This window comes from Scyliorhinus torazame, chromosome 5 (assembly GCF_047496885.1).
Source record: "Scyliorhinus torazame isolate Kashiwa2021f chromosome 5, sScyTor2.1, whole genome shotgun sequence".
Taxonomy (NCBI): domain Eukaryota; kingdom Metazoa; phylum Chordata; class Chondrichthyes; order Carcharhiniformes; family Scyliorhinidae; genus Scyliorhinus; species Scyliorhinus torazame.
In genome coordinates, this window is record NC_092711.1 from 136784970 (window position 1) to 136811762 (window position 26793).

At 55.5% G+C, this 26793-nt stretch overlaps 1 protein-coding gene across 1 annotated transcript in view; it reads left to right on the top strand.

The window, feature by feature from the left end:
• Window positions 1-4183: 4183 nt before the first annotated feature.
• The window catches only part of LOC140422695 (testis-specific serine/threonine-protein kinase 4-like), a 214660-nt gene continuing 192050 nt past the window's right edge, over window positions 4184-26793 (top strand). Inside the window, exons 1-2 of the mRNA XM_072507660.1 lie at window positions 4184-4919; window positions 9099-9438. Coding sequence (XP_072363761.1) covers window positions 4501-4919; window positions 9099-9438 — 759 coding nt within the window. The 5' untranslated portion in view covers window positions 4184-4500. The remainder of the gene's footprint in view (window positions 4920-9098; window positions 9439-26793) is intronic.

A 26793-nucleotide genomic window follows, 5' to 3' on the forward strand; every position in this document is an offset into this window, starting at 1 on the left:
GAGTAAAGAACCTACCTCTGACATCTGTCCTATATCTATCTCCCCTCAATTTAAAGCTATGTCCCCTTGTGCTAGACATCACCATCCGAGGAAAAAGGCTCTCACTGTCCACCCTATCTAATCCTCTGATCATCTTGTATGCCTCAATTAAGTCACCTCTTAACCTTCTTCTCTCTAACGAAAACAGCCTCAGGTCCCTCAGCCTTCCTTCATAAGATCTTCCCTCCATACCAGGCAACATTCTGGTAAATCTCCTCTGCACCCTTTCCAATGCTTCCACATCCTTCCTATAATGCGGTGACCAGAACTGCATGCAATACTCCAAATGCGGCCGCACCAGGGTTTTGTACAGCTGCAACATGACCTCATGGCTCCGAAACTCAATCCCTCTACCAATATAAGCTAACACACCGTACACCTTCTTAACAACCCTCTCAACCTGGGTGGCAACTTTCAGGGATCTATGTACATGGATACCGAGATCTCTGCTCATCCACACTACCAAGAATCTTCCCATTAGCCCAGTACTCTGTCTTCCTGTTATTCCTTCCAAAATGAATCACCTCACACTTTTCTGCATTAAACTCCATTTGCCACCTCTCAGCCCAGCTCTGCAGCTTATCTATGTCCCTCTGTAAGTTGTAACATCCTTCCGCACTGTCCACAACTCCACCGACTTTAGTGTCATCTGCAAATTTACTCACCCATCCTTCTACGCCCTCCTCCAGGTCATTTATAAAAATGACAAACAGCAGTGGCCCCAAACAGATCCTTGTGGTACACCACTGGTAATCGGACTCCAGTCTGAACATTTCCCATCAACCACCGCCCTTTGTCTTCTTCCAGCTAGCCAATTTCTGACCCAAACTGCTAAATCACCCTGAATCCCATGCCTTCGTATTTTCTGCAGTAGCCTACCGTGGGGAACCTTATCAAACGCTTTACTGAAATCCATATACACCACATCAACTGCTTTACCTTCATCCACCTGTTCGGTCACCTTCTCAAAGAACTCAATAAGGTTTGTGAGGCACGACCTACCCTTCACATAACCGTTTAGGCTATCTCTAATCAAATTATTCCTTTCCAGATGATTATGCATCCTATCTCTTATAAACCGATCCAAGATTTTGCCCACAACAGAAGTAAGGCTCACTGGTCTGTAGTTACCGGGGTTGTCTCTACTCCCCTTCTTGAACAAGGGGACAACATTTGCTATCCTCCAGTCTTCTGGCACTATTCCTGTAGACAAAGATGACTTAAAGATCAAAGCCAAAGGCTCAGCAATCTCCTCCCTAGCTTCCCAGAGAATCCTAGGATAAATCCCATCCGGCCCAGAGGACTTATCTATTTTCACACTTTCCAGAATTGCTCACACCTCCTCGTTATGAACCTCAAGCCCTTCTAGTCTAGTAGCCTGAATCTCAATATTCTCCTTGACAACATTGTCTTTTTCCAGTGTGAATACTGACGTAAAATATTCACTGAGCACCTCTCCTATCTCCTCGGACTCCATGCACAACTTCCCACTACTGTCCTTGACTGGCCCTACTCTTACCCAAGGCATTCTTTTATTCCTGACATATCTATAGAAAGCTGGTTATCCTTGATCCTACCTGCCAAAGACTTCTCATGTCCCCTCCTGGCTCTTCTTAGCTCCCTCTTTAGGTCCTTCCTAGCTAACTTGTAACTCCCGAGCGTCCCAACTGAACCTTCATGTCTCATCTTTACATAAGCCTCCTTCTTCCTCTTGACAAGTGTTTCGACTGCTTTAGTAAACCACGGTTCCCTCGCTCGACCACTTCCTCCCTGCCTGACAGGTACATACTTATCAAGGACATGCAGTAGCTGTTCCTTGAACAAGCTCCACATTTCCATTGTGTCCATCCCCTGCAGTTTTCCTCTCCATCCGATGCATCCTAAGTCTTGCCTCATCGCATAATTGCCTTTCCCCCAGATATAACTCTTGCCCTGCGGTATATACCTATCCCTTTTCATCACTAAAGTAAACGTAATCGAATTGTGGTCACTATCACCAAAGTGCTCACCTACCTCCAAATCTAACACCCGAGTTGACAGCCTGAGTTGTGTGTGTTTGATTGCTGCAGTAGTGGTTTTGAAAAAAGTATCCTGGTTTGAAACCACCGTGGGTGGGATTCGAACCCGGGTGCCATGTAGCACGGCCTTGGGGGTTGGGTGGGGAGCACCAATCCAGTCACAACACCACTATGCCACCGTCTGCCCAGAGCAATTGGGCTCGAGAGGGAGGAGGCGGAGAGGATTCACCAGGATGATGCCCAGGGTTGGAGGCGTTGCAGCCGTGAAGAGAGAGAGAGAGCGAGGCGGGTTAGATTCCAGGACCGAGCTAGGCAGGGCTGATGGGAGTGGGCCGAGGTTAGGGTGCTCTGTCGGAGGGTCGGTGCAGACTCGATGGGCCGAATGGCCTCCTGCAACTGTCGGGACTCTCAGGATCCACGATGAATACATCGGGTGCGATTTGCCGGCTGCGTCTCACCGGAATCGGGACTGGGAGCGGCCGATAGACCCCGCGGGAGGCCTCCTCCGCAATTCCCAGCGGCTGTTACGCCCCGCGAGATGCAACGAGACCTTGCAAGGTGTCTGAATCTGGATCCCGCCCACAATGGCTGGGCGCTGTTGAGCAAATGTGGGTCCCATAAGCGGCACTTGGGGGGGGGGGGGGCAGACCTCTCACAGGCGATTGGAGACCCCCGGGTGGTTGGAATCTTGGCAGGGTAGCACGTTGGCATGCTCAATGCCGCCTGGGCACTGTGGCACTGCCAGGGCGCCCAGGTGGCAGTGCCAAGGTGCCCATATGGCATTTGTCCACGCTGGGGGGTCAGGCCCGGGGATACCCTGCCCGTATGAGGCGGGGTTTGTGATGGCTCAAGGACCCTCCCCAGCAGGTGAGCTGAGGTATTGGGGGAGTCCGGGGGTCGCGGGTGGAGAGGGTGGGCAGCCAGGGAGTGCGGCTCAGTGTGCCTCTGCCGGGCGAAAGCGAACCCTGCCCAAAACGGGACTCTGCTTTCTGTTGAGTCGCGCCTACAACCTCATTCTGCATTCCCCTAGCTTCCACCCTCTCTGTCTAACCCCCTAACCCTCCCTCAGTCTCCTGCTCTTTCTCTCTTGCTCTCTCTCTCTGTTCCTCCCTCCTCCTCTCCACCACTCTCACTCCCTCCAACCCCATCCCTGCAACTCCCGCTCTCCCTCCCCCGCTCTCCCTCCCCCCACACCATTCCACCCTCCCTCTCTCTGACTCTCTCCCTCCCTTCCTCCTCTCTCCCTCCCTTCCTCTATCCCCTCCCTCTCTCTCCCTTTTACTCTCTCTCCCTCCCTTTTCCTCCCTCGCTACCATCTCTCTTACTTTCTCTCTCCATCCCTCTATCTCATCCTCTTGCTCGCTCTCTCTGTCCCCTGGGCTCTCAATCCCCTCCCCCTCTCTTCCCCCTCCATTGCGCCCTCCCTCTCTCCCCCCTCCTTCCCTCTCTCCCCCCTCCCTCTCTCCCCCTCCCTCCCTCCCTCCCTTCCCTTTTTCCTCCCTCCCTCCCTTCCCTTTTTCCTCTCTCCCTCCCCTCCCTTTTTCCTCTCTCTTTTCCCCCTCTCCCTCACTCTCTTTCCCCGCTCTCTCCCGCCCTCTTCCTCTACCTCTCTCTCTCTCCCCCTCTCTCGTGCCCCCTCTCTCCCCCTCTCTTTCCCTCTATCTTGCCCACTTTCCCACTCCCTTTCTCCCCCTCTCCCTCTGCCTCTCAGCCTCCCTCCCTCAGTGATGCGATGGCCGATAAGCCACCCAAGCTTTGTGACCTCACAGAGGCACAGAATTGCCCCCACCCCTCGCCCAGAGACCTGGTTGTGGGCAATGAGCTCAGACCTTCCCATCAACCCAGCAGACTGGATGCCCTGGTGCCCCCAACCCCCCCTACCCGAAGAAGCACTCTTCCCTTCCGACATGAAGACTGTGCTGCTTATTTTTTGAACAAGGCCTCCACTGGCAGCTGCTTCCGGATCCTTCCTGGCAATCCTGCCCTTCGTCATCTTCTCTCTCGGTGGCCATTTTAAATTCATCCCCCCTCCCCAACCCACCCACCCTACACCCGCTCTCCACCACCCCCCCTCATCTCCATTTCGTGTTCATCCTGAATTTCAACCCGACCATATATATATATCTATATATATATATATATATATACATTTTATATATATATATATATGTACATATATATTTCATTCACTCCTGGTGGAAGGAAATAATTACTTGATCATCCATACTTTTTCTGAAGGATGTAAATATATCAATAGCCACTAGGATGGATTTGAATCAAGGTTGGCATTGAATCATCCACTTTGCCTGCCCTGGGGACCTTTAACTTGGGGAAGGGGTTGGAGGGGCCGGTGCTAAGTTTGCGGCCCATGTTTTAAGAGCGTCTGTCATCTCTGAGGGCTGGACCCTCCCCCCCTCCCCCCAACCCTCACCGCCCTCAGCCGATGGCCAGCTCGCAAGCCCGGGTGGTGTCCACCATCCTGGAGAAGCACGGCTACCAGCTGGGCCGCTACCTGGGAAAGGGGGCCTACGCCATCGTGTGGGAGGCCTACTTCAAGAAGTGGCGGACGAACGTGGCTGTGAAGGTGCTGCTGAAGGAGAAGGCCGAGGCGGAGTTCCTCAGCAAGTTCCTGCCGCGCGAGATCCAGGTCTGGAAGTCGCTGAAACACCCGAACATCATCAACTTCTACCAGTCCATCGAGACGACAAACCGGGTCTACATCATGCTGGAGCTGGCGCCGAGGGGTGAGGTCATGGACATTATCCGCATGAAGGGGGCGTGTGACGAGAAGACGGCGGGCAAGTGGTTCGAGCAGCTGTGCCAGGGGATGGCCTACATCCACAGCAGAGGGGTAGTTCACAGGTAGGAAAGATGCCGGGGGGGTTGGGTTGGTTTTGGGGCGTGGCGGGGGAGGGAGCAGCGCTGGAGGGTTGGTGGACGGCCTAGGCAGGTGGATGACGGCCAGCCACAGACTCTTGTGGAGTTTCATGTCAAGGTATTCGAGAGTCACCACAACCACAGGTGGCACAGTGGTTAGCACGGCTGCCTCACGGCGCCGAGGTCCCAGGTTCGATCCCGGCTCTGGGTCACTGTCCGTGTGGAGTTTGCACATTCTCCCCGTGTTTGCGTGGGTTTCACCCCCACAACCCAAAGATGTGCAGGGTAGGTGGATTGGCCTCGCTAAATTGCTCCTTAATTGGAAAACATGAATTAGGTACTCTAAATTAATTTTAAAAGAATAATAACCAGGGGCATAGATTTAAGGCAATGGGCAGGAGGTTTAGAGGGGATTGGGGGAAAAGCTTTTTCACCCACAGGGTGGTGGGATGCAATGGACAGAATGGTCTCCCTTCACATGTGCTGTAAACGTTTGTCAATCTACGAACTGTCTGCAGCAGTCAAGGTGCGGATTCTGAAATAATGGTTTATCTTGTTTCCCCTCTTCCACCCCCCCCCCCTCCCCCACCCACATCTGCGACTCTCCTCCCTCCCCCACCCCCACCGGAACTCCCCACCTCCACCGCAACTCCCCCACCCCCACCGCAACTCCCCACCCCCACCGCAACTCCCCACCCCCACCGCAACTCCCTCACCCCCACCGCAACTCCCCCACCCCCACCGCAACTCCCCCACCCCCACCGCAACTCCCCCCACCGCACCTACCCCACTGCAACTCCCCACCCCCACCGCAACTCCCCACCGCAACTACCCCACCCCCACCGCAACTCCCCACCGCAACTCCCCCACCCCCACCGCAACTCCCACCCCCACCGCAACTCCCCACCCCCACCGCATCTCCCCCAACGCAAATCCCAACCCCCACCGCAACTCCCCACCGCAACTCCCCACCCCCACCGCAACTCCCCCACCCCCACCGCAACTCCACCATCCCCACCGCAACTCCCCACCGGAACGCCCCACCCCCACCGCAACTCCCCACCGCAACTCCCCCACCCCCACCGCAACTCCCCCACCCCCACCGCAACTCCCCACCCCCACCGCATCTCCCCCAACGCAAATCCCAACCCCCACCGCAACTCCCCACCGCAACTCCCCGCCCCCACCGCAACTACCCCACCCCCACCGCAACTCCCCACTGCAACTCCCCACCCCCACCACAACTCCCCCACCCCCACCGCAACTCCACCACCCCCACCGCAACTCCCCACCCCCACCGCAATTCCCCACCCCCACCTCAACTCCCCCACCCCCACCGCAACTCCCCACCCCCACCGCAACTCCCCCACCGCAACTCCCCTACCTCCACCGCAACTCCCCCACCCCCACCACAACTCCCCACCTCAACTCCCCACCACCACCGCAACTCCCCACCTCAACTCCCCACCACCACCGCAACTCTCCTACCCCCACCGCAACTCCCCACCGGAACTCCCCACCCCCACCCCCACCGCAACTCCCCACCCCCACCGCAACTCCCCCACCACAACTCCCCACCCCCACTGCAACTCCCCCACCCCCACCGCAACTCCCCACCCCCACCGCAACTCCCCACCGCAACTCCCCACCCCCACCGCAACTCCCCCACCCCCACCGCAACTCCCCACCGCAACTCCCCACCCCCACCGCAACTCCCCACCGCAACTCCCCACCCCCACCACAACTCCCCCACCCCCACCGCAACTCCCCCACCCCCACCGCAACTCCCCACCGCAACTCCCCACCCCACCGCAACTCCCCACCCCCACCGCAACTCCCCACCCCCACCGCAACTCCCCACCCCCACCGCAACTCCCCCACCCCAAAACCGCAACTCCACACCGCAACTCCCCACCCCCACCACAACTCCCCACCCCCACCGCAACACCCCCACCTCAACTCCCCCACCGCAACTCCCCCACATCCATTTCAACTCCCCACCGCAACTCCCCACCGCCACCGCAACTACCCCACCCCCACCGCAACTCCCCACTGCAACTCCCCACCCCGACCACAACTCCCCCACCCCCACCGCAACGCCCCACTCCCACCGCAACTCCCCACCGCAACTCCCCCACCCCCACCGCAACTCCCCACCGCAACTCCCCACCCCCACCGCAATTCCCCACCCCCACCTCAACTCCCCCACCCCCACCGCAACTCCCCACCCCCACCGCAACTCCCCTACCTCCACCGCAACTCCCCACCCCCACCGCAACTCCCCACCTCAACTCCCCACCACCACCGCAACTCTCCTACCCCCACCGCAACTCTCCACCGGAACTCCCCACCCCCACCGCAACTCCCCCACCACAACTCTCCACCCCCAATGCAACTCCTCCACCCCCACCGCAACTCCCCACCGCAACTCCCCACCCCCACCGCAACTCCCCCACCCCCACCGCAACTCCCCACCGCAACTCCCCACCCCCACCGCAACTCCCCACCGCAACTCCCCACCCCCACCGCAACTCCCCCACCCCCACCGCAACTCCCCCACCCCCACTGCAACTCCCCACCGCAACTCCCCACCCCACCGCAACTCCCCACCGCAACTCCCCACCCCCACCGCAACTCCCCCACCCCAAAACCGCAACTCCACACCGCAACTCCCCACCCCCACCGCAACTCCCCACCCCCACCCCCACCGCAACACCCCCACCACAACTCCCCCACCGCAACTCCCCCACACCCATTTCAACTCCCCACCGCAAATCCCCCCTACCGCAACTCCCCCCACCGCAACACCCCCACCCCCACCGCAACTACACCCCCAACGCAACTCCCCACCCCCACCGCATCTCCCCACCCCACCACCACTCCCCCACCCCACTGCAACTCCCCCACCCCACCGCAACTCCCCGACCCCCACCACCACTCCCCCACCCCACTGCAACTCCCCCACCCCACCGCAACTCCCCCACCCCACCGCAACTCCCCCACCCCCACTGCAACTCCCCCACCGCAACTCCACACCCCCACCGCAACTCCCCCACCCCCACTGCAACTCCCCCACCGCAACTCCACACCCCCACCGCAACTCCCCACCCCCACCGCAACACCCCCACACCCATTTCAACTCCCCACCGCAACACCCCCCACCCCAATCGCAACTCCCCACCACCACCGCAACTCTCCTACCCCCACCGCAACTCCCCACCGGAACTCCCCACCCCCACCGCAACTCCCCCACCACAACTCCCCACCCCCAATGCAACTCCTCCACCCCCACCGCAACTCCCCACCGCAACTCCCCACCCCCACCGCAACTCCCCCACCCCCACCGCAACTCCCCACCGCAACTCCCCACCTCCACCGCAACTCCCCACCGCAACTCCCTACCCCCACCGCAACTCCCCCACCCCCACCGCAACTCCCCCACCCCCACCGCAACTCCCCCACCCCCACCGCAACTCCCCACCGCAACTCCCCACCCCACCGCAACTCCCCACCCCCACCGCAACTCCCCACCCCCACCGCAACTCCCCACCCCCACCGCAACTCCCCCACCCCCACCGTAACTCCCCACCGCAACTCCCCACCCCCACCGCAACTCCCCCACCCCCAACGCAACTCCCCCCACGGCAACTCCCCACCGCAACTCCCCCCAACGCAACTCCCCACCGCAACCCCCCCCAATGCAACTCTCCACCCCCACCGCAAATCCCCCCACCGCAACTCCCCACCCCCACCGCAACTCCCCACCCCCACCGCAACTCCCCACCCCCACTCCCCACTCCCACTGCAACTCCCCACCGCATTTCCCCACCCCCACCGCAACTCCCAACCCCCGCCGCAACTCCCCACCCCCACCGCAACTCCCCACCCCCACCGCAACTCCCCACTCCCACCGCAACTCCCCACCCCCACTGCAACTCCCCACCCCCACCGCAACTCCCCACCGCAACCCCCCCACCCCCACCGCAACTCCCCACCGCAACCCCCCACCGCAACTCCCCACCCCCACCGCAACTCCCCACCCCCACCCCCACCCCCACCACAACCATCCCACCCCCACTGCAACTCCCCACCCCCACCGCAACCATCCCACCCCCACCGCAACTCCCCACTGCAACTCCCCACCCCCACCCCACAAACACACAGGGACCTGAAACTGGAGAATCTACTGCTGGACAAAAACGACAACATAAAGATCTCAGACTTTGGTTTCTGTAAATACGCGGCGACGGACCTGCAGACCCTGAAGCATGTCCAACTGAGTGAGACGTACTGCGGCAGCTACGCCTACGTCCCGCCGGAGGTCCTCCAGGGCATTCCCTACAACCCCTTCCTGTCGGACGTCTGGAGCATGGGGGTCATCCTCTTCACTATGCGGACGGGCAAACTCCCCTTCGATGACTCCAACCTGCGGCGCCTCCTCAAGCAGATGATCAAAGGCCCCACCTTCACCGCGAAGCACAAGTCAATCTCCGCCGAATGTAAGGTAAGGGTCAGCTTCGGAACCCCACTTCTTCCATCCGGCTTCCACTCTGACCCATCCTTCCGAAACCTCAATCCGGCACTCCCTCCACCCACTCCCTCCACCCTGTCCCCATCACACTCCCAGGACAGGTACAGCACAGGGTTAGATACAGAGTAAAGCTCCCTCTACACTGTCCCCATCAAACACTCCCAGGACAGGTACAGCACGGGGTTAGATACAGAGTAAAACTCCCTCTACACTGTCCCCATCAAACACTCCCAGGACAGGTACAGCACGGGATTAGATACAGAGTAAAGCTCCCTCTACACTGTCCCCATCAAACACTCCCAGGACAGGTACACAGGGGGTTAGATACAGAGTTAAGCTAGCTCTACACTGTCCCCATCAAACACTCCCAGGACAGGTGCAGCACGGGGTTAGATACAGAGTAAAGCTCCCTCTGCACTGTCCCCATCAAACACTCCCAGGACAGGTACAGCACGGGGTTAGATACAGAGTAAAGCTCCCTCTGCACTGTCCCCATCAAACACTCCCAGGACAGGTGCAGCACGGGGATAGATACAGAGTAAAGCTCCCTCTACACTGTCCCCAGCAAACACTCCCAGGACAGGTACAGCACGGGGTTAGATACAGAGTAAAGCTCCCTCTACACTGTCCCCATCAAACTCCCGGGACAGGTACAGCACGGGGTTAGATACAGAGTAAAGCTCCCTCTACACTGTCCCCATCAAACACTCCCAGGACAGGTACAGCACGGGGTTAGATACAGAGTAAAGCTCCCTCTACACTGTCCCCATCAAACTCCCGGGACAGGTACAGCACGGGGTTAGATACAGAGTAAAGCTCCCTCTACACTGTCCCCATCAAACTCCCGGGACAGGTACAGCACAGGGTTAGATACAGAGTAAAGCTCCCTCTACACTGTCCCCATCAAACACTCCCAGGACAGGTACAGCACGGGGTTAGATACAGAGTAAAGCTCCCTCCACACTGTCCCCATCAAACACTCCCAGGACAGGTGCAGCACGGGGTTAGATACAGAGTCAAGCTCCCTCTACACTGTCCCCATCAAACACTCTGAGGACAGGTACAGCACGGGGTAAGATACAGAGTAAAGCTCCCTCTACACTGTCCCCATCAAACACTCCCAGGACAGGTACAGCACGGGGTTAGATACAGAGTAAAGCTCCCTCTGCACTGTCCCAATCAAACACTCCCAGGACAGGTGCAGCACGGGGTTAGATACAGAGTAAAGCTCCCTCTACACTGTCCCCAGCAAACACTCCCAGGACAGGTACAGCACGGGGTTAGATACAGAGTAAAGCTCCCTCTACACTGTCCCCATCAAACACTCCCAGGACAGGTACAGCACGGGGTTAGATACAGAATAAAGCTCCCTCTACACTGTCCCCATCAAACTCCCAGGACAGGTACAGCACGGGGTTAGATACAGAGTAAAGCTCCCTCCACCCTGTCCCCATCAAACAGTCCCAGGACAGGTACAGCACGGGGTTAGATACAGAATAAAGCTCCCTCCACCCTGTCCCCATCAAACTCCCAGGACAGGTACAGCACGGGGTTAGATACAGAGTAAAGCTCCCTCCACCCTGTCCCCATCAAACTCCCAGGACAGGTACAGCACGGGGTTAGATACAGAGTAAAGCTCCCTCCACCCTGTCCCCATCACACTCCCAGGACAGGTACAGCACAGGGTTAGATACAGAGTAAAGCTCCCTCTACACTGTCCCCATCAAACTCTCCCAGGACAGGTACAGCACGGGGTTTGATACAGAGTAAAGCTCCCTCTACACTGTCCCCATCAAACACTCCCAGGACAGGTACAGCACGGGGTTTGATACAGAGTAAAGCTCCCTCTACACTGTCCCCATCAAACACTCCCAGGACAGGTACAGCACGGGGTTAGATACAGAGTAAAGCTCCCTCTACACTGTCCCCATCAAACACTCCCAGGACAGGTACAGCACGGGGTTAGATACAGAGTAAAGCTCCCTCTATACTGTCCCCATCAAACACTCCCAGGAAGGTACAGCACGCGGTTAGAACAGAGTAAAGCTCCCGCGACACTGTCCCCATCAAACTCCCGCCACCCTGTCCCCATCACACTCCCCGGACAGGTACAACACGGGGTTAGATACAGAGTAAAGCTCCCTCTACACTGACCCCATCAAACACTCCCAGGACAGGTACAGCACGGGGTTAGATACAGAGTAAAGCTCCCTCTACACTGTCCCCATCAAACTCCCTCCACCCTGTCCCCATCAAACTCCCTCCACCCTGTCCCCCTCACACTCCCTCCACCCTGTCCCCATCAAACACTCCCAGGACAGGTACAGCACGGGGTTAGATACAGAGTAAAGCTCCCTCTACACTGTCCCCATCAAACTCCCGGGACAGGTACAGCACGGGGTTAGATACAGAGTAAAGCTCCCTCCACACTGTCCCCAGCAAACACTCCCAGGACAGGTACAGCACGGGGTTAGATACAGAGTAAAGCTCCCTCTACACTGTCCCCATCAAACACTCCCAGGACAGGTACAGCACGGGGTTAGATACAGAGTAAAGCTCCCTCTACACTGTCCCCATCAAACACTCCCGGGACAGGTACAGCACGGGGTTAGATACAGAGTAAAGCTCCCTCTGCACTGTCCCCATCAAATACTCCCAGGACAGGTGCAGCACGGGGTTAGATACAGAGTAAAGCTCCCTCTACACTGTCCCCAGCAAACACTCCCAGTACAGGTACAGCACGGGGTTAGATACAGAGTAAAGCTCCCTCTACACTGTCCCCATCAAACTCCCGGGACAGGTACAGCACGGGGTTAGATACAGAGTAAAGCTCCCTCCACACTGTCCCCATCAAACACTCCCAGGACAGGTGCAGCATGGGGTTAGATACAGAGTAAAGCTCCCTCTACACTGTCCCCATCAAACACTCTGAGGACAGGTACAGCACGGGGTTAGATACAGAGTAAAGCTCCCTCTACACTGTCCCCATCAAACACTCCCAGGACAGGTACAGCACTGGGTTAGATACAGAGTAAAGCTCCCTCTGCACTGTCCCCATCAAACACTCCCAGGACAGGTGCAGCACGGGGTTAGATACAGAGTAAAGCTCCCTCTACACTGTCCCCAGCAAACACTCCCAGGACAGGTACAGCACGGGGTTAGATACAGAGTAAAGCTCCCTCTACACTGTCCCCATCAAACTCCCAGGACAGGTACAGCACGGGGTTAGATACAGAGTAAAGCTCCCTCTATACTGTCCCCATCAAACACTCCCAGGAAGGTACAGCACGCGGTTAGAACAGAGTAAAGCTCCCGCGACACTGTCCCCATCAAACTCCCTCCACCCTGTCCCCATCACACTCCCCGGACAGGTACAACACGGGGTTAGATACAGAGTAAAGCTCCCTCTACACTGACCCCATCAAACACTCCCAGGACAGGTACAGCATGGGGTTAGATACAGAGTAAAGCTCCCTCTACACTGTCCCCATCAAACTCCCTCCACCCTGTCCCCATCAAACTCCCTCCACCCTGTCCCCATCACACTCCCTCCACCCTGTCCCCATCAAACACTCCCAGGACAGGTACAGCACGGGGTTAGATACAGAGTAAAGCTCCGTCTACACTGTCCCCATCAAACACTCCCAGGACAGGTGCAGCACGGGGTTACATACAGAGTAAAGCTCCCTCTACACTGTCCCCAGCAAACACTCCCAGGACAGGTACAGCACGGGGTTAGATACAGAGTAAAGCTCCCTCTACACTGTCCCCATCAAACTCCCGGGACAGGTACAGCAAGGGGTTAGATACAGAGTAAAGCTCCCTCCACACTGTCCCCATCAAACACTCCCAGGACAGGTGCAGCACGGGGTTAGATACAGAGTAAAGCTCCCTCTACACTGTCCCCATCAAACACTCTGAGGACAGGTACAGCACGGGGTTAGATACAGAGTAAAGCTCCCTCTACACTGTCCCCATCAAACACTCCCAGGACAGGTACAGCACGGGGTTAGATACAGAGTAAAGCTCCCTCTGCACTGTCCCCATCAAACACTCCCAGGACAGGTGCAGCACGGGGTTAGATACAGAGTAAAGCTCCCTCTACACTGTCCCCAGCAAACACTCCCAGGACAGGTACAGCACGGGGTTAGATACAGAGTAAAGCTCCCTCTACACTGTCCCCATCAAACACTCCCAGGACAGGTACAGCACGGGGTTAGATACAGAATAAAGCTCCCTCTACACTGTCCCCATCAAACTCCCAGGACAGGTACAGCACGGGGTTAGATACAGAGTAAAGCTCCCTCCACCCTGTCCCCATCAAACAGTCCCAGGACAGGTACAGCACGGGGTTAGATACAGAATAAAGCTCCCTCCACCCTGTCCCCATCAAACACTCCCAGGACAGGTACAGCACGGGGTTAGATACAGAGTAAAGCTCCCTCTACACTGTCCCCATCAAACTCCCTCCACCCTGTCCCCATCAAACTCCCTCCACCCTGTCCCCCTCACACTCCCTCCACCCTGTCCCCATCAAACACTCCCAGGACAGGTACAGCACGGGGTTAGATACAGAGTAAAGCTCCCTCTACACTGTCCCCATCAAACTCCCGGGACAGGTAGAGCACGGGGTTAGATACAGAGTAAAGCTCCCTCCACACTGTCCCCAGCAAACACTCCCAGGACAGGTACAGCACGGGGTTAGATACAGAGTAAAGCTCCCTCTACACTGTCCCCATCAAACACTCCCAGGACAGGTACAGCACGGGGTTAGATACAGAGTAAAGCTCCCTCTACACTGTCCCCATCAAACACTCCCGGGACAGGTACAGCACGGGGTTAGATACAGAGTAAAGCTCCCTCTGCACTGTCCCCATCAAATACTCCCAGGACAGGTGCAGCACGGGGTTAGATACAGAGTAAAGCTCCCTCTACACTGTCCCCAGCAAACACTCCCAGTACAGGTACAGCACGGGGTTAGATACAGAGTAAAGCTCCCTCTACACTGTCCCCATCAAACTCCCGGGACAGGTACAGCACGGGGTTAGATACAGAGTAAAGCTCCCTCCACACTGTCCCCATCAAACACTCCCAGGACAGGTGCAGCATGGGGTTAGATACAGAGTAAAGCTCCCTCTACACTGTCCCCATCAAACACTCCGAGGACAGGTACAGCACGGGGTTAGATACAGAGTAAAGCTCCCTCTACACTGTCCCCATCAAACACTCCCAGGACAGGTACAGCACTGGGTTAGATACAGAGTAAAGCTCCCTCTGCACTGTCCCCATCAAACACTCCCAGGACAGGTGCAGCACGGGGTTAGATACAGAGTAAAGCTCCCTCTACACTGTCCCCAGCAAACACTCCCAGGACAGGTACAGCACGGGGTTAGATACAGAGTAAAGCTCCCTCTACACTGTCCCCATCAAACTCCCAGGACAGGTACAGCACGGGGTTAGATACAGAGTAAAGCTCCCTCCACCCTGTCCCCATCAAACAGTCCCAGGACAGGTACAGCACGGGGTTAGATACAGAATAAAGCTCCCTCCACCCTGTCCCCATCAAACTCCCAGGACAGGTACAGCACGGGGTTAGATACAGAGTAAAGCTCCCTCCACCCTGTCCCCATCAAACTCCCAGGACAGGTACAGCACGGGGTTAGATACAGAGTAAATCTCCCTCCACCCTGTCCCCATCACACTCCCAGGACAGGTACAGCACGGGGTTAGATACAGAGTAAAGCTCCCTCTACACTGTCCCCATCAAACTCTCCCAGGACAGGTACAGCACGGGGTTTGATACAGAGTAAAGCTCCCTCTACACTGTCCCCATCAAACACTCCCAGGACAGGTACAGCACGGGGTTTGATACAGAGTAAAGCTCCCTCTACACTGTCCCCATCAAACACTCCCAGGACAGGTACAGCACGGGGTTAGATACAGAGTAAAGCTCCCTCTACACTGTCCCCATCAAACACTCCCAGGACAGGTACAGCACGGGGTTAGATACAGAGTAAAGCTCCCTCTATACTGTCCCCATCAAACACTCCCAGGAAGGTACAGCACGCGGTTAGAACAGAGTAAAGCTCCCGCGACACTGTCCCCATCAAACTCCCTCCACCCTGTCCCCATCACACTCCCCGGACAGGTACAACACGGGGTTAGATACAGAGTAAAGCTCCCTCTACACTGACCCCATCAAACACTCCCAGGACAGGTACAGCATGGGGTTAGATACAGAGTAAAGCTCCCTCTACACTGTCCCCATCAAACTCCCTCCACCCTGTCCCCATCAAACTCCCTCCACCCTGTCCCCATCACACTCCCTCCACCCTGTCCCCATCAAACACTCCCAGGACAGGTACAGCACGGGGTTAGATACAGAGTAAAGCTCCGTCTACACTGTCCCCATCAAACACTCCCAGGACAGGTGCAGCACGGGGTTACATACAGAGTAAAGCTCCCTCTACACTGTCCCCAGCAAACACTCCCAGGACAGGTACAGCACGGGGTTAGATACAGAGTAAAGCTCCCTCTACACTGTCCCCATCAAACTCCCGGGACAGGTACAGCACGGGGTTAGATACAGAGTAAAGCTCCCTCCACACTGTCCCCATCAAACACTCCCAGGACAGGTGCAGCACGGGGTTAGATACAGAGTAAAGCTCCCTCTACACTGTCCCCATCAAACACTCTGAGGACAGGTACAGCACGGGGTTAGATACAGAGTAAAGCTCCCTCTACACTGTCCCCATCAAACACTCCCAGGACAGGTACAGCACGGGGTTAGATACAGAGTAAAGCTCCCTCTGCACTGTCCCCATCAAACACTCCCAGGACAGGTGCAGCACGGGGTTAGATACAGAGTAAAGCTCCCTCTACACTGTCCCCAGCAAACACTCCCAGGACAGGTACAGCACGGGGTTAGATACAGAGTAAAGCTCCCTCTACACTGTCCCCATCAAACACTCCCAGGACAGGTACAGCACGGGGTTAGATACAGAATAAAGCTCCCTCTACACTGTCCCCATCAAACTCCCAGGACAGGTACAGCACGGGGTTAGATACAGAGTAAAGCTCCCTCCACCCTGTCCCCATCAAACAGTCCCAGGACAGGTACAGCACGGGGTTAGATACAGAATAAAGCTCCCTCCACCCTGTCCCCATCAAACACTCCCAGGACAGGTACAGCACGGGGTTAGATACAGAGTAAAGCTCCCTCCACCCTGTCCCCATCAAACTCCCAGGACAGGTACAGCACGGGGTTAGATACAGAGTAAAGCTCCCTCCACCCTGTCCCCATCACACTCCCAGGACAGGTACAGCACGGGGTTAGATACAGAGTAAAGCTCCCTCTACACTGTCCCCATCAAACTCTCCCAGGACAGGTACAGCACGGGGTTTGATACAGAGTAAAGCTCCCTCTACACTGTCCCCATCAAACACTCCCAGGACAGGTACAGCACGGGGTTTGATACAGAGTAAAGCTCCCTCTACACTGTCCCCATCAAACACTCCCAGGACAGGTACAGCACGGGGTTAGATACAGAGTCAAGCTCCCTCTACACTATCCCCATCAAACACTACCAGGACAGGTACAGCACGGGGTTAGATACAGAGTAAAGCTCCCTCTACACTGTCCCCATCAAACACTCCCAGGACAGATACAGCACGGGGTTAGATACAGAGTAAAGCTCCCTCCACCCTGTCCCCATCAAACTCCCAGGACAGGTACAGCACTGGGTTAGATACAGAGTAAAGCTCCCTCTACACTATCCCCATCAAACACTCCCAGGACAGGTACAGCACAGGGTTAGATACAGAGTAAAGCTCCCTCCACCCTGTCCCCATCAAACTCCCATGACAGGTACAGCACGGGGTTAGATACAGAGTAAAGCTCCCTCCACCCTGTCCCCATCAAACACTCCCAGGACAGGTACAGCACGGGGTTAGATACAGAGTAAAGCTCCCTCCACCCTGTCCCCATCAAACACTCCCAGGACAGGTACAGCACGGTGTTAGATACAGAGTAACGCTCCCTCCACACTGTCCCCATCAAACACACCCAGGACAGGTACAGCACGGGGTTAGATACAGAGTAAAGCTCCCTCTGCACTGTCCCCATCAAACACTCCGAGGGCAGGTACAGCACGGGGTTAGATACAGAGTAAAGCTCCCTCTACACTGTCCCCATCAAACACTTCCAGGACAGGTACAGCACGGGGTGAGATACAGAGTAAAGCTCCCTCTACACTGTCCCCATCAAACTCCCAGGACAGGTACAGCATGGGGTTAGATACAGAGTAAAGCTCCCTCTACACTGTCCGCATCAAACACTCCCAGGACAGGTACAGCACGGGGTGAGATACAGAGTAAAGCTCCCTCTACACTGTCCCCATTAAACATTCACAGGACAGGTACAGCACGGGGTTAGATACAGAGTAAAGCTCCCTCTACACTGTCCCCATCAAACACTCCCAGGACAGGTACAACATGGGGTTAGATACAGAGTAAAGCTCCCTCTACACTGTCCCCATTAAATACTCCCAGGACAGGTACAGCACGGGGTTAGATACAGAGCAAAGCTCCCTCTACACTGTCCCCATCAAACACTCCCAGGGCAGGTACGGCACGGGGTTAGATACAGAGTAAAGCTCCCTCTTCACTGTCCCCATCAAACACTCCCAGGACAGGTACAGCACGGGGTTAGATACAGAGTCAAGCTCCCTCTACACTATCCCCATCAAACACTACCAGGACAGATACAGCACGGGGTTAGATACAGAGTCAAGCTCCCTCTACACTATCCCCATCAAACACTACCAGGACAGGTACAGCACGGGGTTAGATACAGAGTAAAGCTCCCTCTATACTGTCCCCATCAAACACTCTCAGGACAGGCACAGCACGGGGTTAGATACAGAGTAAAGCTCCCTCTACACTGTCCCCATCAAACACTCCCAGGACAGGTACAGCACGGGGTTAGATACAGAGTAAAGCTCCCTCCACCCTGTCCCCATCAAACTCCCAGGACAGGTACAGCACGGGGTTAGATACAGAGTAAAGCTCCCTATACACTATCCCCATCAAATACTCCCAGGACAGGTACAGCACAGGGTTAGATACAGAGTAAAGCTCCCTCCACCCTGTCCCCATCAAACTCCCAGGACAGGTACAGCACGGGGTTAGATACAGAGTAAAGCTCCCTCCACCCTGTCCCCATCAAACACTCCCAGGACAGGTACAGCACGGTGTTAGATACAGAGTAACGCTCCCTCCACACTGTCCCCATCAAACACTCCCAGGACAGGTACAGCACGGTGTTAGATACAGAGTAACGCTCCCTCCACACTCTCCCCATCAAACACTCCCAGGACAGGTACAGCACGGGGTTAGATACAGAGTAAAGCTCCCTCTACACTGTCCCCATCAAACACTTCCAGGACAGGTACAGCACGGGGTGAGATACAGAGTAAAGCTCCCTCTACACTGTCCCCATCAAACTCCCAGGACAGGTACAGCACGGGGTTCGATACAGAGTAAAGCTCCCTCTACACTGTCCCCATCAAACACTCCCAGGGCAGGTACGGCACGGGGTTAGATACAGAGTAAAGCTCCCTCTTCACTGTCCCCATCAAACACTCCCAGGACAGGTACAGCACGGGGTTAGATACAGAGTCAAGCTCCCTCTACACTGTCCCCAGCAAACACTCCCAGGACAGGTACAGCACGGGGTTAGATACAGAGTAAAGCTCCCTCTACACTGTCCCCATCAAACACTCCCAGGACAGGTACAGCACGGGGTTAGATACGGAATAAAGCTCCCTCTACACTGTCCCCATCAAACTCCCAGGACAGGTACAGCACGGGGTTAGATACAGAGTAAAGCTCCCTCCACCCTGTCCCCATCAAACAGTCCCAGGACAGGTACAGCACGGGGTTAGATACAGAATAAAGCTCCCTCCACCCTGTCCCCATCAAACTCCCAGGACAGGTACAGCACGGGGTTAGATACAGAGTAAAGCTCCCTCCACCCTGTCCCCATCAAACTCCCAGGACAGGTACAGCACGGGGTTAGATACAGAGTAAAGCTCCCTCCACCCTGTCCCCATCACACTCCCAGGACAGGTACAGCACGGGGTTAGATACAGAGTAAAGCTCCCTCTACACTGTCCCCATCAAACTCTCCCAGGACAGGTACAGCACGGGGTTTGATACAGAGTAAAGCTCCCTCTACACTGTCCCCATCAAACACTCCCAGGACAGGTACAGCACGGGGTTTGATACAGAGTAAAGCTCCCTCTACACTGTCCCCATCAAACACTCCCAGGACAGGTACAGCACGGGGTTAGATACAGAGTCAAGCTCCCTCTACACTATCCCCATCAAACACTACCAGGACAGGTACAGCACGGGGTTAGATACAGAGTAAAGCTCCCTCTACACTGTCCCCATCAAACACTCCCAGGACAGATACAGCACGGGGTTAGATACAGAGTAAAGCTCCGTCTACACTGTCCCCATCAAACACTCCCAGGACAGGTACAGCACGGGGTTAGATACAGAGTAAAGCTCCCTCCACCCTGTCCCCATCAAACTCCCAGGAGAGGTACAGCACGGGGTTAGATACAGAGTAAAGCTCCCTCTACACTATCCCCATCAAACACTCCCAGGACAGGTACAGCACAGGGTTAGATACAGAGTAAAGCTCCCTCCACCCTGTCCCCATCAAACTCCCAGGACAGGTACAGCACGGGGTTAGATACAGAGTAAAGCTCCCTCCACCCTGTCCCCATCAAACACTCCCAGGACAGGTACAGCACGGGGTTAGATACAGAGTAAAGCTCCCTCCACCCTGTCCCCATCAAACACTCCCAGGACAGGTACAGCACGGGGTTAGATACAGAGTAAAGCTCCCTCTACACTGTCCCCATCAAACACTCCCAGGACAGGGACAGCACGGGGTTAGATACAGAATAAAGCTCCCTCTACACTGTCCCCATCAAACTCCCAGGACAGGTACTGCACGGGGTTAAATACAGAGTAAAGCTCCCTCCACCCTGTCCCCATCAAACAGTCCCAGGACAGGTACAGCACGGGGTTAGATACAGAATAAAGCTCCCTCCACCTCGTCCCCATCAAACTCCCAGGACAGGTACAGCACGGGGTTAGATACAGAGTAAAGCTCCCTCCACCCTGTCCCCATCAAACTCCCAGGACAGGTACAGCACGGGGTTAGATACAGAGTAAAGCTCCCTCCACCCTGTCCCCATCACACTCCCAGGACAGGTACAGCACGGGGTTAGATACAGAGTAAAGCTCCCTCTACACTGTCCCCATCAAACTCTCCCAGGACAGGTACAGCACGGGGTTTGATACAGAGTAAAGCTCCCTCTACACTGTCCCCATCAAACACTCCCAGGACAGGTACAGCACGGGGTTTGATACAGAGTAAAGCTCCCTCTACACTGTCCCCATCAAACACTCCCAGGACAGGTACAGCACGGCGTTAGATACAGAGTCAAGCTCCCTCTACACTATCCCCATCAAACACTACCAGGACAGGTACAGCACGGGGTTAGATACAGAGTAAAGCTCCCTCTACACTGTCCCCATCAAACACTCCCAGGACAGATACAGCACGGGGTTAGATACAGAGTAAAGCTCCCTCCACCCTGTCCCCATCAAACTCCCAGGACAGGTACAGCACGGGGTTAGATACAGAGTAAAGCTCCCTCTACACTATCCCCATCAAACACTCCCAGGACAGGTACAGCACAGGGTTAGATACAGAGTAAAGCTCCCTCCACCCTGTCCCCATCAAACTCCCAGGACAGGTACAGCACGGGGTTAGATACAGAGTAAAGCTCCCTCCACCCTGTCCCCATCAAACACTCCCAGGACAGGTACAGCACGGGGTTAGATACAGAGTAAAGCTCCCTCCACCCTGTCCCCATCAAACACTCCCAGGACAGGTACAGCACGGTGTTAGATACAGAGTAACGCTCCCTCCACACTGTCCCCATCAAACACACCCAGGACAGGTACAGCACGGGGTTAGATACAGAGTAAAGCTCCCTCTGCACTGTCCCCATCAAACACTCCGAGGGCAGGTACAGCACGGGGTTAGATACAGAGTAAAGCTCCCTCTACACTGTCCCCATCAAACACTTCCAGGACAGGTACAGCACGGGGTGAGATACAGAGTAAAGCTCCCTCTACACTGTCCCCATCAAACTCCCAGGACAGGTACAGCATGGGGTTAGATACAGAGTAAAGCTCCCTCTACACTGTCCGCATCAAACACTCCCAGGACAGGTACAGCACGGGGTGAGATACAGAGTAAAGCTCCCTCTACACTGTCCCCATTAAACATTCACAGGACAGGTACAGCACGGGGTTAGATACAGAGTAAACCTCCCTCTACACTGTCCCCATCAAACACTCCCAGGACAGGTACAACATGGGGTTAGATACAGAGTAAAGCTCCCTCTACACTGTCCCCATTAAATACTCCCAGGACAGGTACAGCACGGGGTTAGATACAGAGCAAAGCTCCCTCTACACTGTCCCCATCAAACACTCCCAGGGCAGGTACGGCACGGGGTTAGATACAGAGTAAAGCTCCCTCTTCACTGTCCCCATCAAACACTCCCAGGACAGGTACAGCACGGGGTTAGATACAGAGTCAAGCTCCCTCTACACTATCCCCATCAAACACTACCAGGACAGATACAGCACGGGGTTAGATACAGAGTCAAGCTCCCTCTACACTATCCCCATCAAACACTACCAGGACAGGTACAGCACGGGGTTAGATACAGAGTAAAGCTCCCTCTATACTGTCCCCATCAAACACTCTCAGGACAGGTACAGCACGGGGTTAGATACAGAGTAAAGCTCCCTCTACACTGTCCCCATCAAACACTCCCAGGACAGGTACAGCACGGGGTTAGATACAGAGTAAAGCTCCCTCCACCCTGTCCCCATCAAACTCCCAGGACAGGTACAGCACGGGGTTAGATACAGAGTAAAGCTCCCTCTACACTATCCCCATCAAATACTCCCAGGACAGGTACAGCACAGGGTTAGATACAGAGTAAAGCTCCCTCCACCCTGTCCCCATCAAACTCCCAGGACAGGTACAGCACGGGGTTAGATACAGAGTAAAGCTCCCTCCACCCTGTCCCCATCAAACACTCCCAGGACAGGTACAGCACGGTGTTAGATACAGAGTAACGCTCCCTCCACACTGTCCCCATCAAACACTCCCAGGACAGGTACAGCACGGTGTTAGATACAGAGTAACGCTCCCTCCACACTGTCCCCATCAAACACTCCCAGGACAGGTACAGCACGGGGTTAGATACAGAGTAAAGCTCCCTCTACACTGTCCCCATCAAACACTTCCAGGACAGGTACAGCACGGGGTGAGATACAGAGTAAAGCTCCCTCTACACTGTCCCCATCAAACTCCCAGGACAGGTACAGCACGGAGTTCGATACAGAGTAAAGCTCCCTCTACACTGTCCCCATCAAACACTCCCAGGGCAGGTACGGCACGGGGTTAGATACAGAGTAAAGCTCCCTCTTCACTGTCCCCATCAAACACTCCCAGGACAGGTACAGCACGGGGTTAGATACAGAGTCAAGCTCCCTCTACACTGTCCCCAGCAAACACTCCCAGGACAGGTACAGCACGGGGTTAGATACAGAGTAAAGCTCCCTCTACACTGTCCCCATCAAACACTCCCAGGACAGGTACAGCACGGGGTTAGATACGGAATAAAGCTCCCTCTACACTGTCCCCATCAAACACTCCCAGGACAGGTACAGCACGGGGTTAGATACAGAGTAAAGCTCCCTCCACCCTGTCCCCATCAAACTCCCAGGACAGGTACAGCACGGGGTTAGATACAGAGTAAAGCTCCCTCTACACTATCCCCATCAAATACTCCCAGGACAGGTACAGCACAGGGTTAGATACAGAGTAAAGCTCCCTCCACCCTGTCCCCATCAAACTCCCAGGACAGGTACAGCACGGGGTTAGATACAGAGTAAAGCTCCCTCCACCCTGTCCCCATCAGACACTCCCAGGACAGGTACAGCACGGTGTTAGATACAGAGTAACGCTCCCTCCACACTGTCCCCATCAAACACTCCCAGGACAGGTACAGCACGGTGTTAGATACAGAGTAACGCTCCCTCCACACTGTCCCCATCAAACACTCCCAGGACAGGTACAGCACGGGGTTAGATACAGAGTAAAGCTCCCTCTACACTGTCCCCATCAAACACTTCCAGGACAGGTACAGCACGGGGTGAGATACAGAGTAAAGCTCCCTCTACACTGTCCCCATCAAACTCCCAGGACAGGTACAGCACGGGGTTCGATACAGAGTAAAGCTCCCTCTACACTGTCCCCATCAAACACTCCCAGGGCAGGTACGGCACGGGGTTAGATACAGAGTAAAGCTCCCTCTTCACTGTCCCCATCAAACACTCCCAGGACAGGTACAGCACGGGGTTAGATACAGAGTCAAGCTCCCTCTACACTGTCCCCAGCAAACACTCCCAGGACAGGTACAGCACGGGGTTAGATACAGAGTAAAGCTCCCTCTACACTGTCCCCATCAAACACTCCCAGGACAGGTACAGCACGGGGTTAGATACGGAATAAAGCTCCCTCTACACTGTCCCCATCAAACTCCCAGGACAGGTACAGCACGGGGTTAGATACAGAGTAAAGCTCCCTCCACCCTGTCCCCATCAAACAGTCCCAGGACAGGTACAGCACGGGGTTAGATACAGAATAAAGCTCCCTCCACCCTGTCCCCATCAAACTCCCAGGACAGGTACAGCACGGGGTTAGATACAGAGTAAAGCTCCCTCCACCCTGTCCCCATCAAACTCCCAGGACAGGTACAGCACGGGGTTAGATACAGAGTAAAGCTCCCTCCACCCTGTCCCCATCACACTCCCAGGACAGGTACAGCACGGGGTTAGATACAGAGTAAAGCTCCCTCTACACTGTCCCCATCAAACTCTCCCAGGACAGGTACAGCACGGGGTTTGATACAGAGTAAAGCTCCCTCTACACTGTCCCCATCAAACACTACCAGGACAGGTACAGCACGGGGTTAGATACAGAGTAAAGCTCCCTCTACACTGTCCCCATCAAACACTCCCAGGACAGATACAGCACGGGGTTAGATACAGAGTAAAGCTCCGTCTACACTGTCCCCATCAAACACTCCCAGGACAGGTACAGCACGGGGTTAGATACAGAGTAAAGCTCCCTCCACCCTGTCCCCATCAAACTCCCAGGAGAGGTACAGCACGGGGTTAGATACAGAGTAAAGCTCCCTCTACACTATCCCCATCAAACACTCCCAGGACAGGTACAGCACAGGGTTAGATACAGAGTAAAGCTCCCTCCACCCTGTCCCCATCAAACTCCCAGGACAGGTACAGCACGGGGTTAGATACAGAGTAAAGCTCCCTCCACCCTGTCCCCATCAAACACTCCCAGGACAGGTACAGCACGGGGTTAGATACAGAGTAAAGCTCCCTCCACCCTGTCCCCATCAAACACTCCCAGGACAGGTACAGCACGGGGTTAGATACAGAGTAAAGCTCCCTCTACACTGTCCCCATCAAACACTCCCAGGACAGGTACAGCACGGGGTTAGATACAGAATAAAGCTCCCTCTACACTGTCCCCATCAAACCCCCAGGACAGGTACAGCACGGGGTTAAATACAGAGTAAAGCTCCCTCCACCCTGTCCCCATCAAACAGTCCCAGGACAGGTACAGCACGGGGTTAGATACAGAATAAAGCTCCCTCCACCCTGTCCCCATCAAACTCCCAGGACAGGTACAGCACGGGGTTAGATACAGAGTAAAGCTCCCTCCACCCTGTCCCCATCAAACTCCCAGGACAGGTACAGCACGGGGTTAGATACAGAGTAAAGCTCCCTCCTCCCTGTCCCCATCACACTCCCAGGACAGGTACAGCACGGGGTTAGATACAGAGTAAAGCTCCCTCTACACTGTCCCCATCAAACTCTCCCAGGACAGGTATAGCACGGGGTTTGATACAGAGTAAAGCTCCCTCTACACTGTCCCCATCAAACACTCCCAGGACAGGTACAGCACGGGGTTTGATACAGAGTAAAGCTCCCTCTACACTGTCCCCATCAAACACTCCCAGGACAGGTACAGCACGGGGTTAGATACAGAGTCAAGCTCCCTCTACACTATCCCCATCAAACACTACCAGGACAGGTACAGCACGGGGTTAGATACAGAGTAAAGCTCCATCTACACTGTCCCCATCAAACACTCCCAGGACAGATACAGCACGGGGTTAGATACAGAGTAAAGCTCCCTCCACCCTGTCCCCATCAAACTCCCAGGACAGGTACAGCACGGGGTTAGATACAGAGTAAAGCTCCCTCTACACTATCCCCATCAAACACTCCCAGGACAGGTACAGCACAGGGTTAGATACAGAGTAAAGCTCCCTCCACCCTGTCCCCATCAAACTCCCAGGACAGGTACAGCACGGGGTTAGATACAGAGTAAAGCTCCCTCCACCCTGTCCCCATCAAACACTCCCAGGACAGGTACAGCACGGGGTTAGATACAGAGTAAAGCTCCCTCCACCCTGTCCCCATCAAACACTCCCAGGACAGGTACAGCACGGTGTTAGATACAGAGTAACGCTCCCTCCACACTGTCCCCATCAAACACACCCAGGACAGGTACAGCACGGGGTTAGATACAGAGTAAAGCTCCCTCTGCACTGTCCCCATCAAACACTCCGAGGGCAGGTACAGCACGGGGTTAGATACAGAGTAAAGCTCCCTCTACACTGTCCCCATCAAACACTTCCAGGACAGGTACAGCACGGGGTGAGATACAGAGTAAAGCTCCCTCTACACTGTCCCCATCAAACTCCCAGGACAGGTACAGCATGGGGTTAGATACAGAGTAAAGCTCCCTCTACACTGTCCGCATCAAACACTCCCAGGACAGGTACAGCACGGGGTGAGATACAGAGTAAAGCTCCCTCTACACTGTCCCCATTAAACATTCACAGGACAGGTACAGCACGGGGTTAGATACAGAGTAAAGCTCCCTCTACACTGTCCCCATCAAACACTCCCAGGACAGGTACAACATGGGGTTAGATACAGAGTAAAGCTCCCTCTACACTGTCCCCATTAAATACTCCCAGGACAGGTACAGCACGGGGTTAGATACAGAGCAAAGCTCCCTCTACACTGTCCCCATCAAACACTCCCAGGGCAGGTACGGCACGG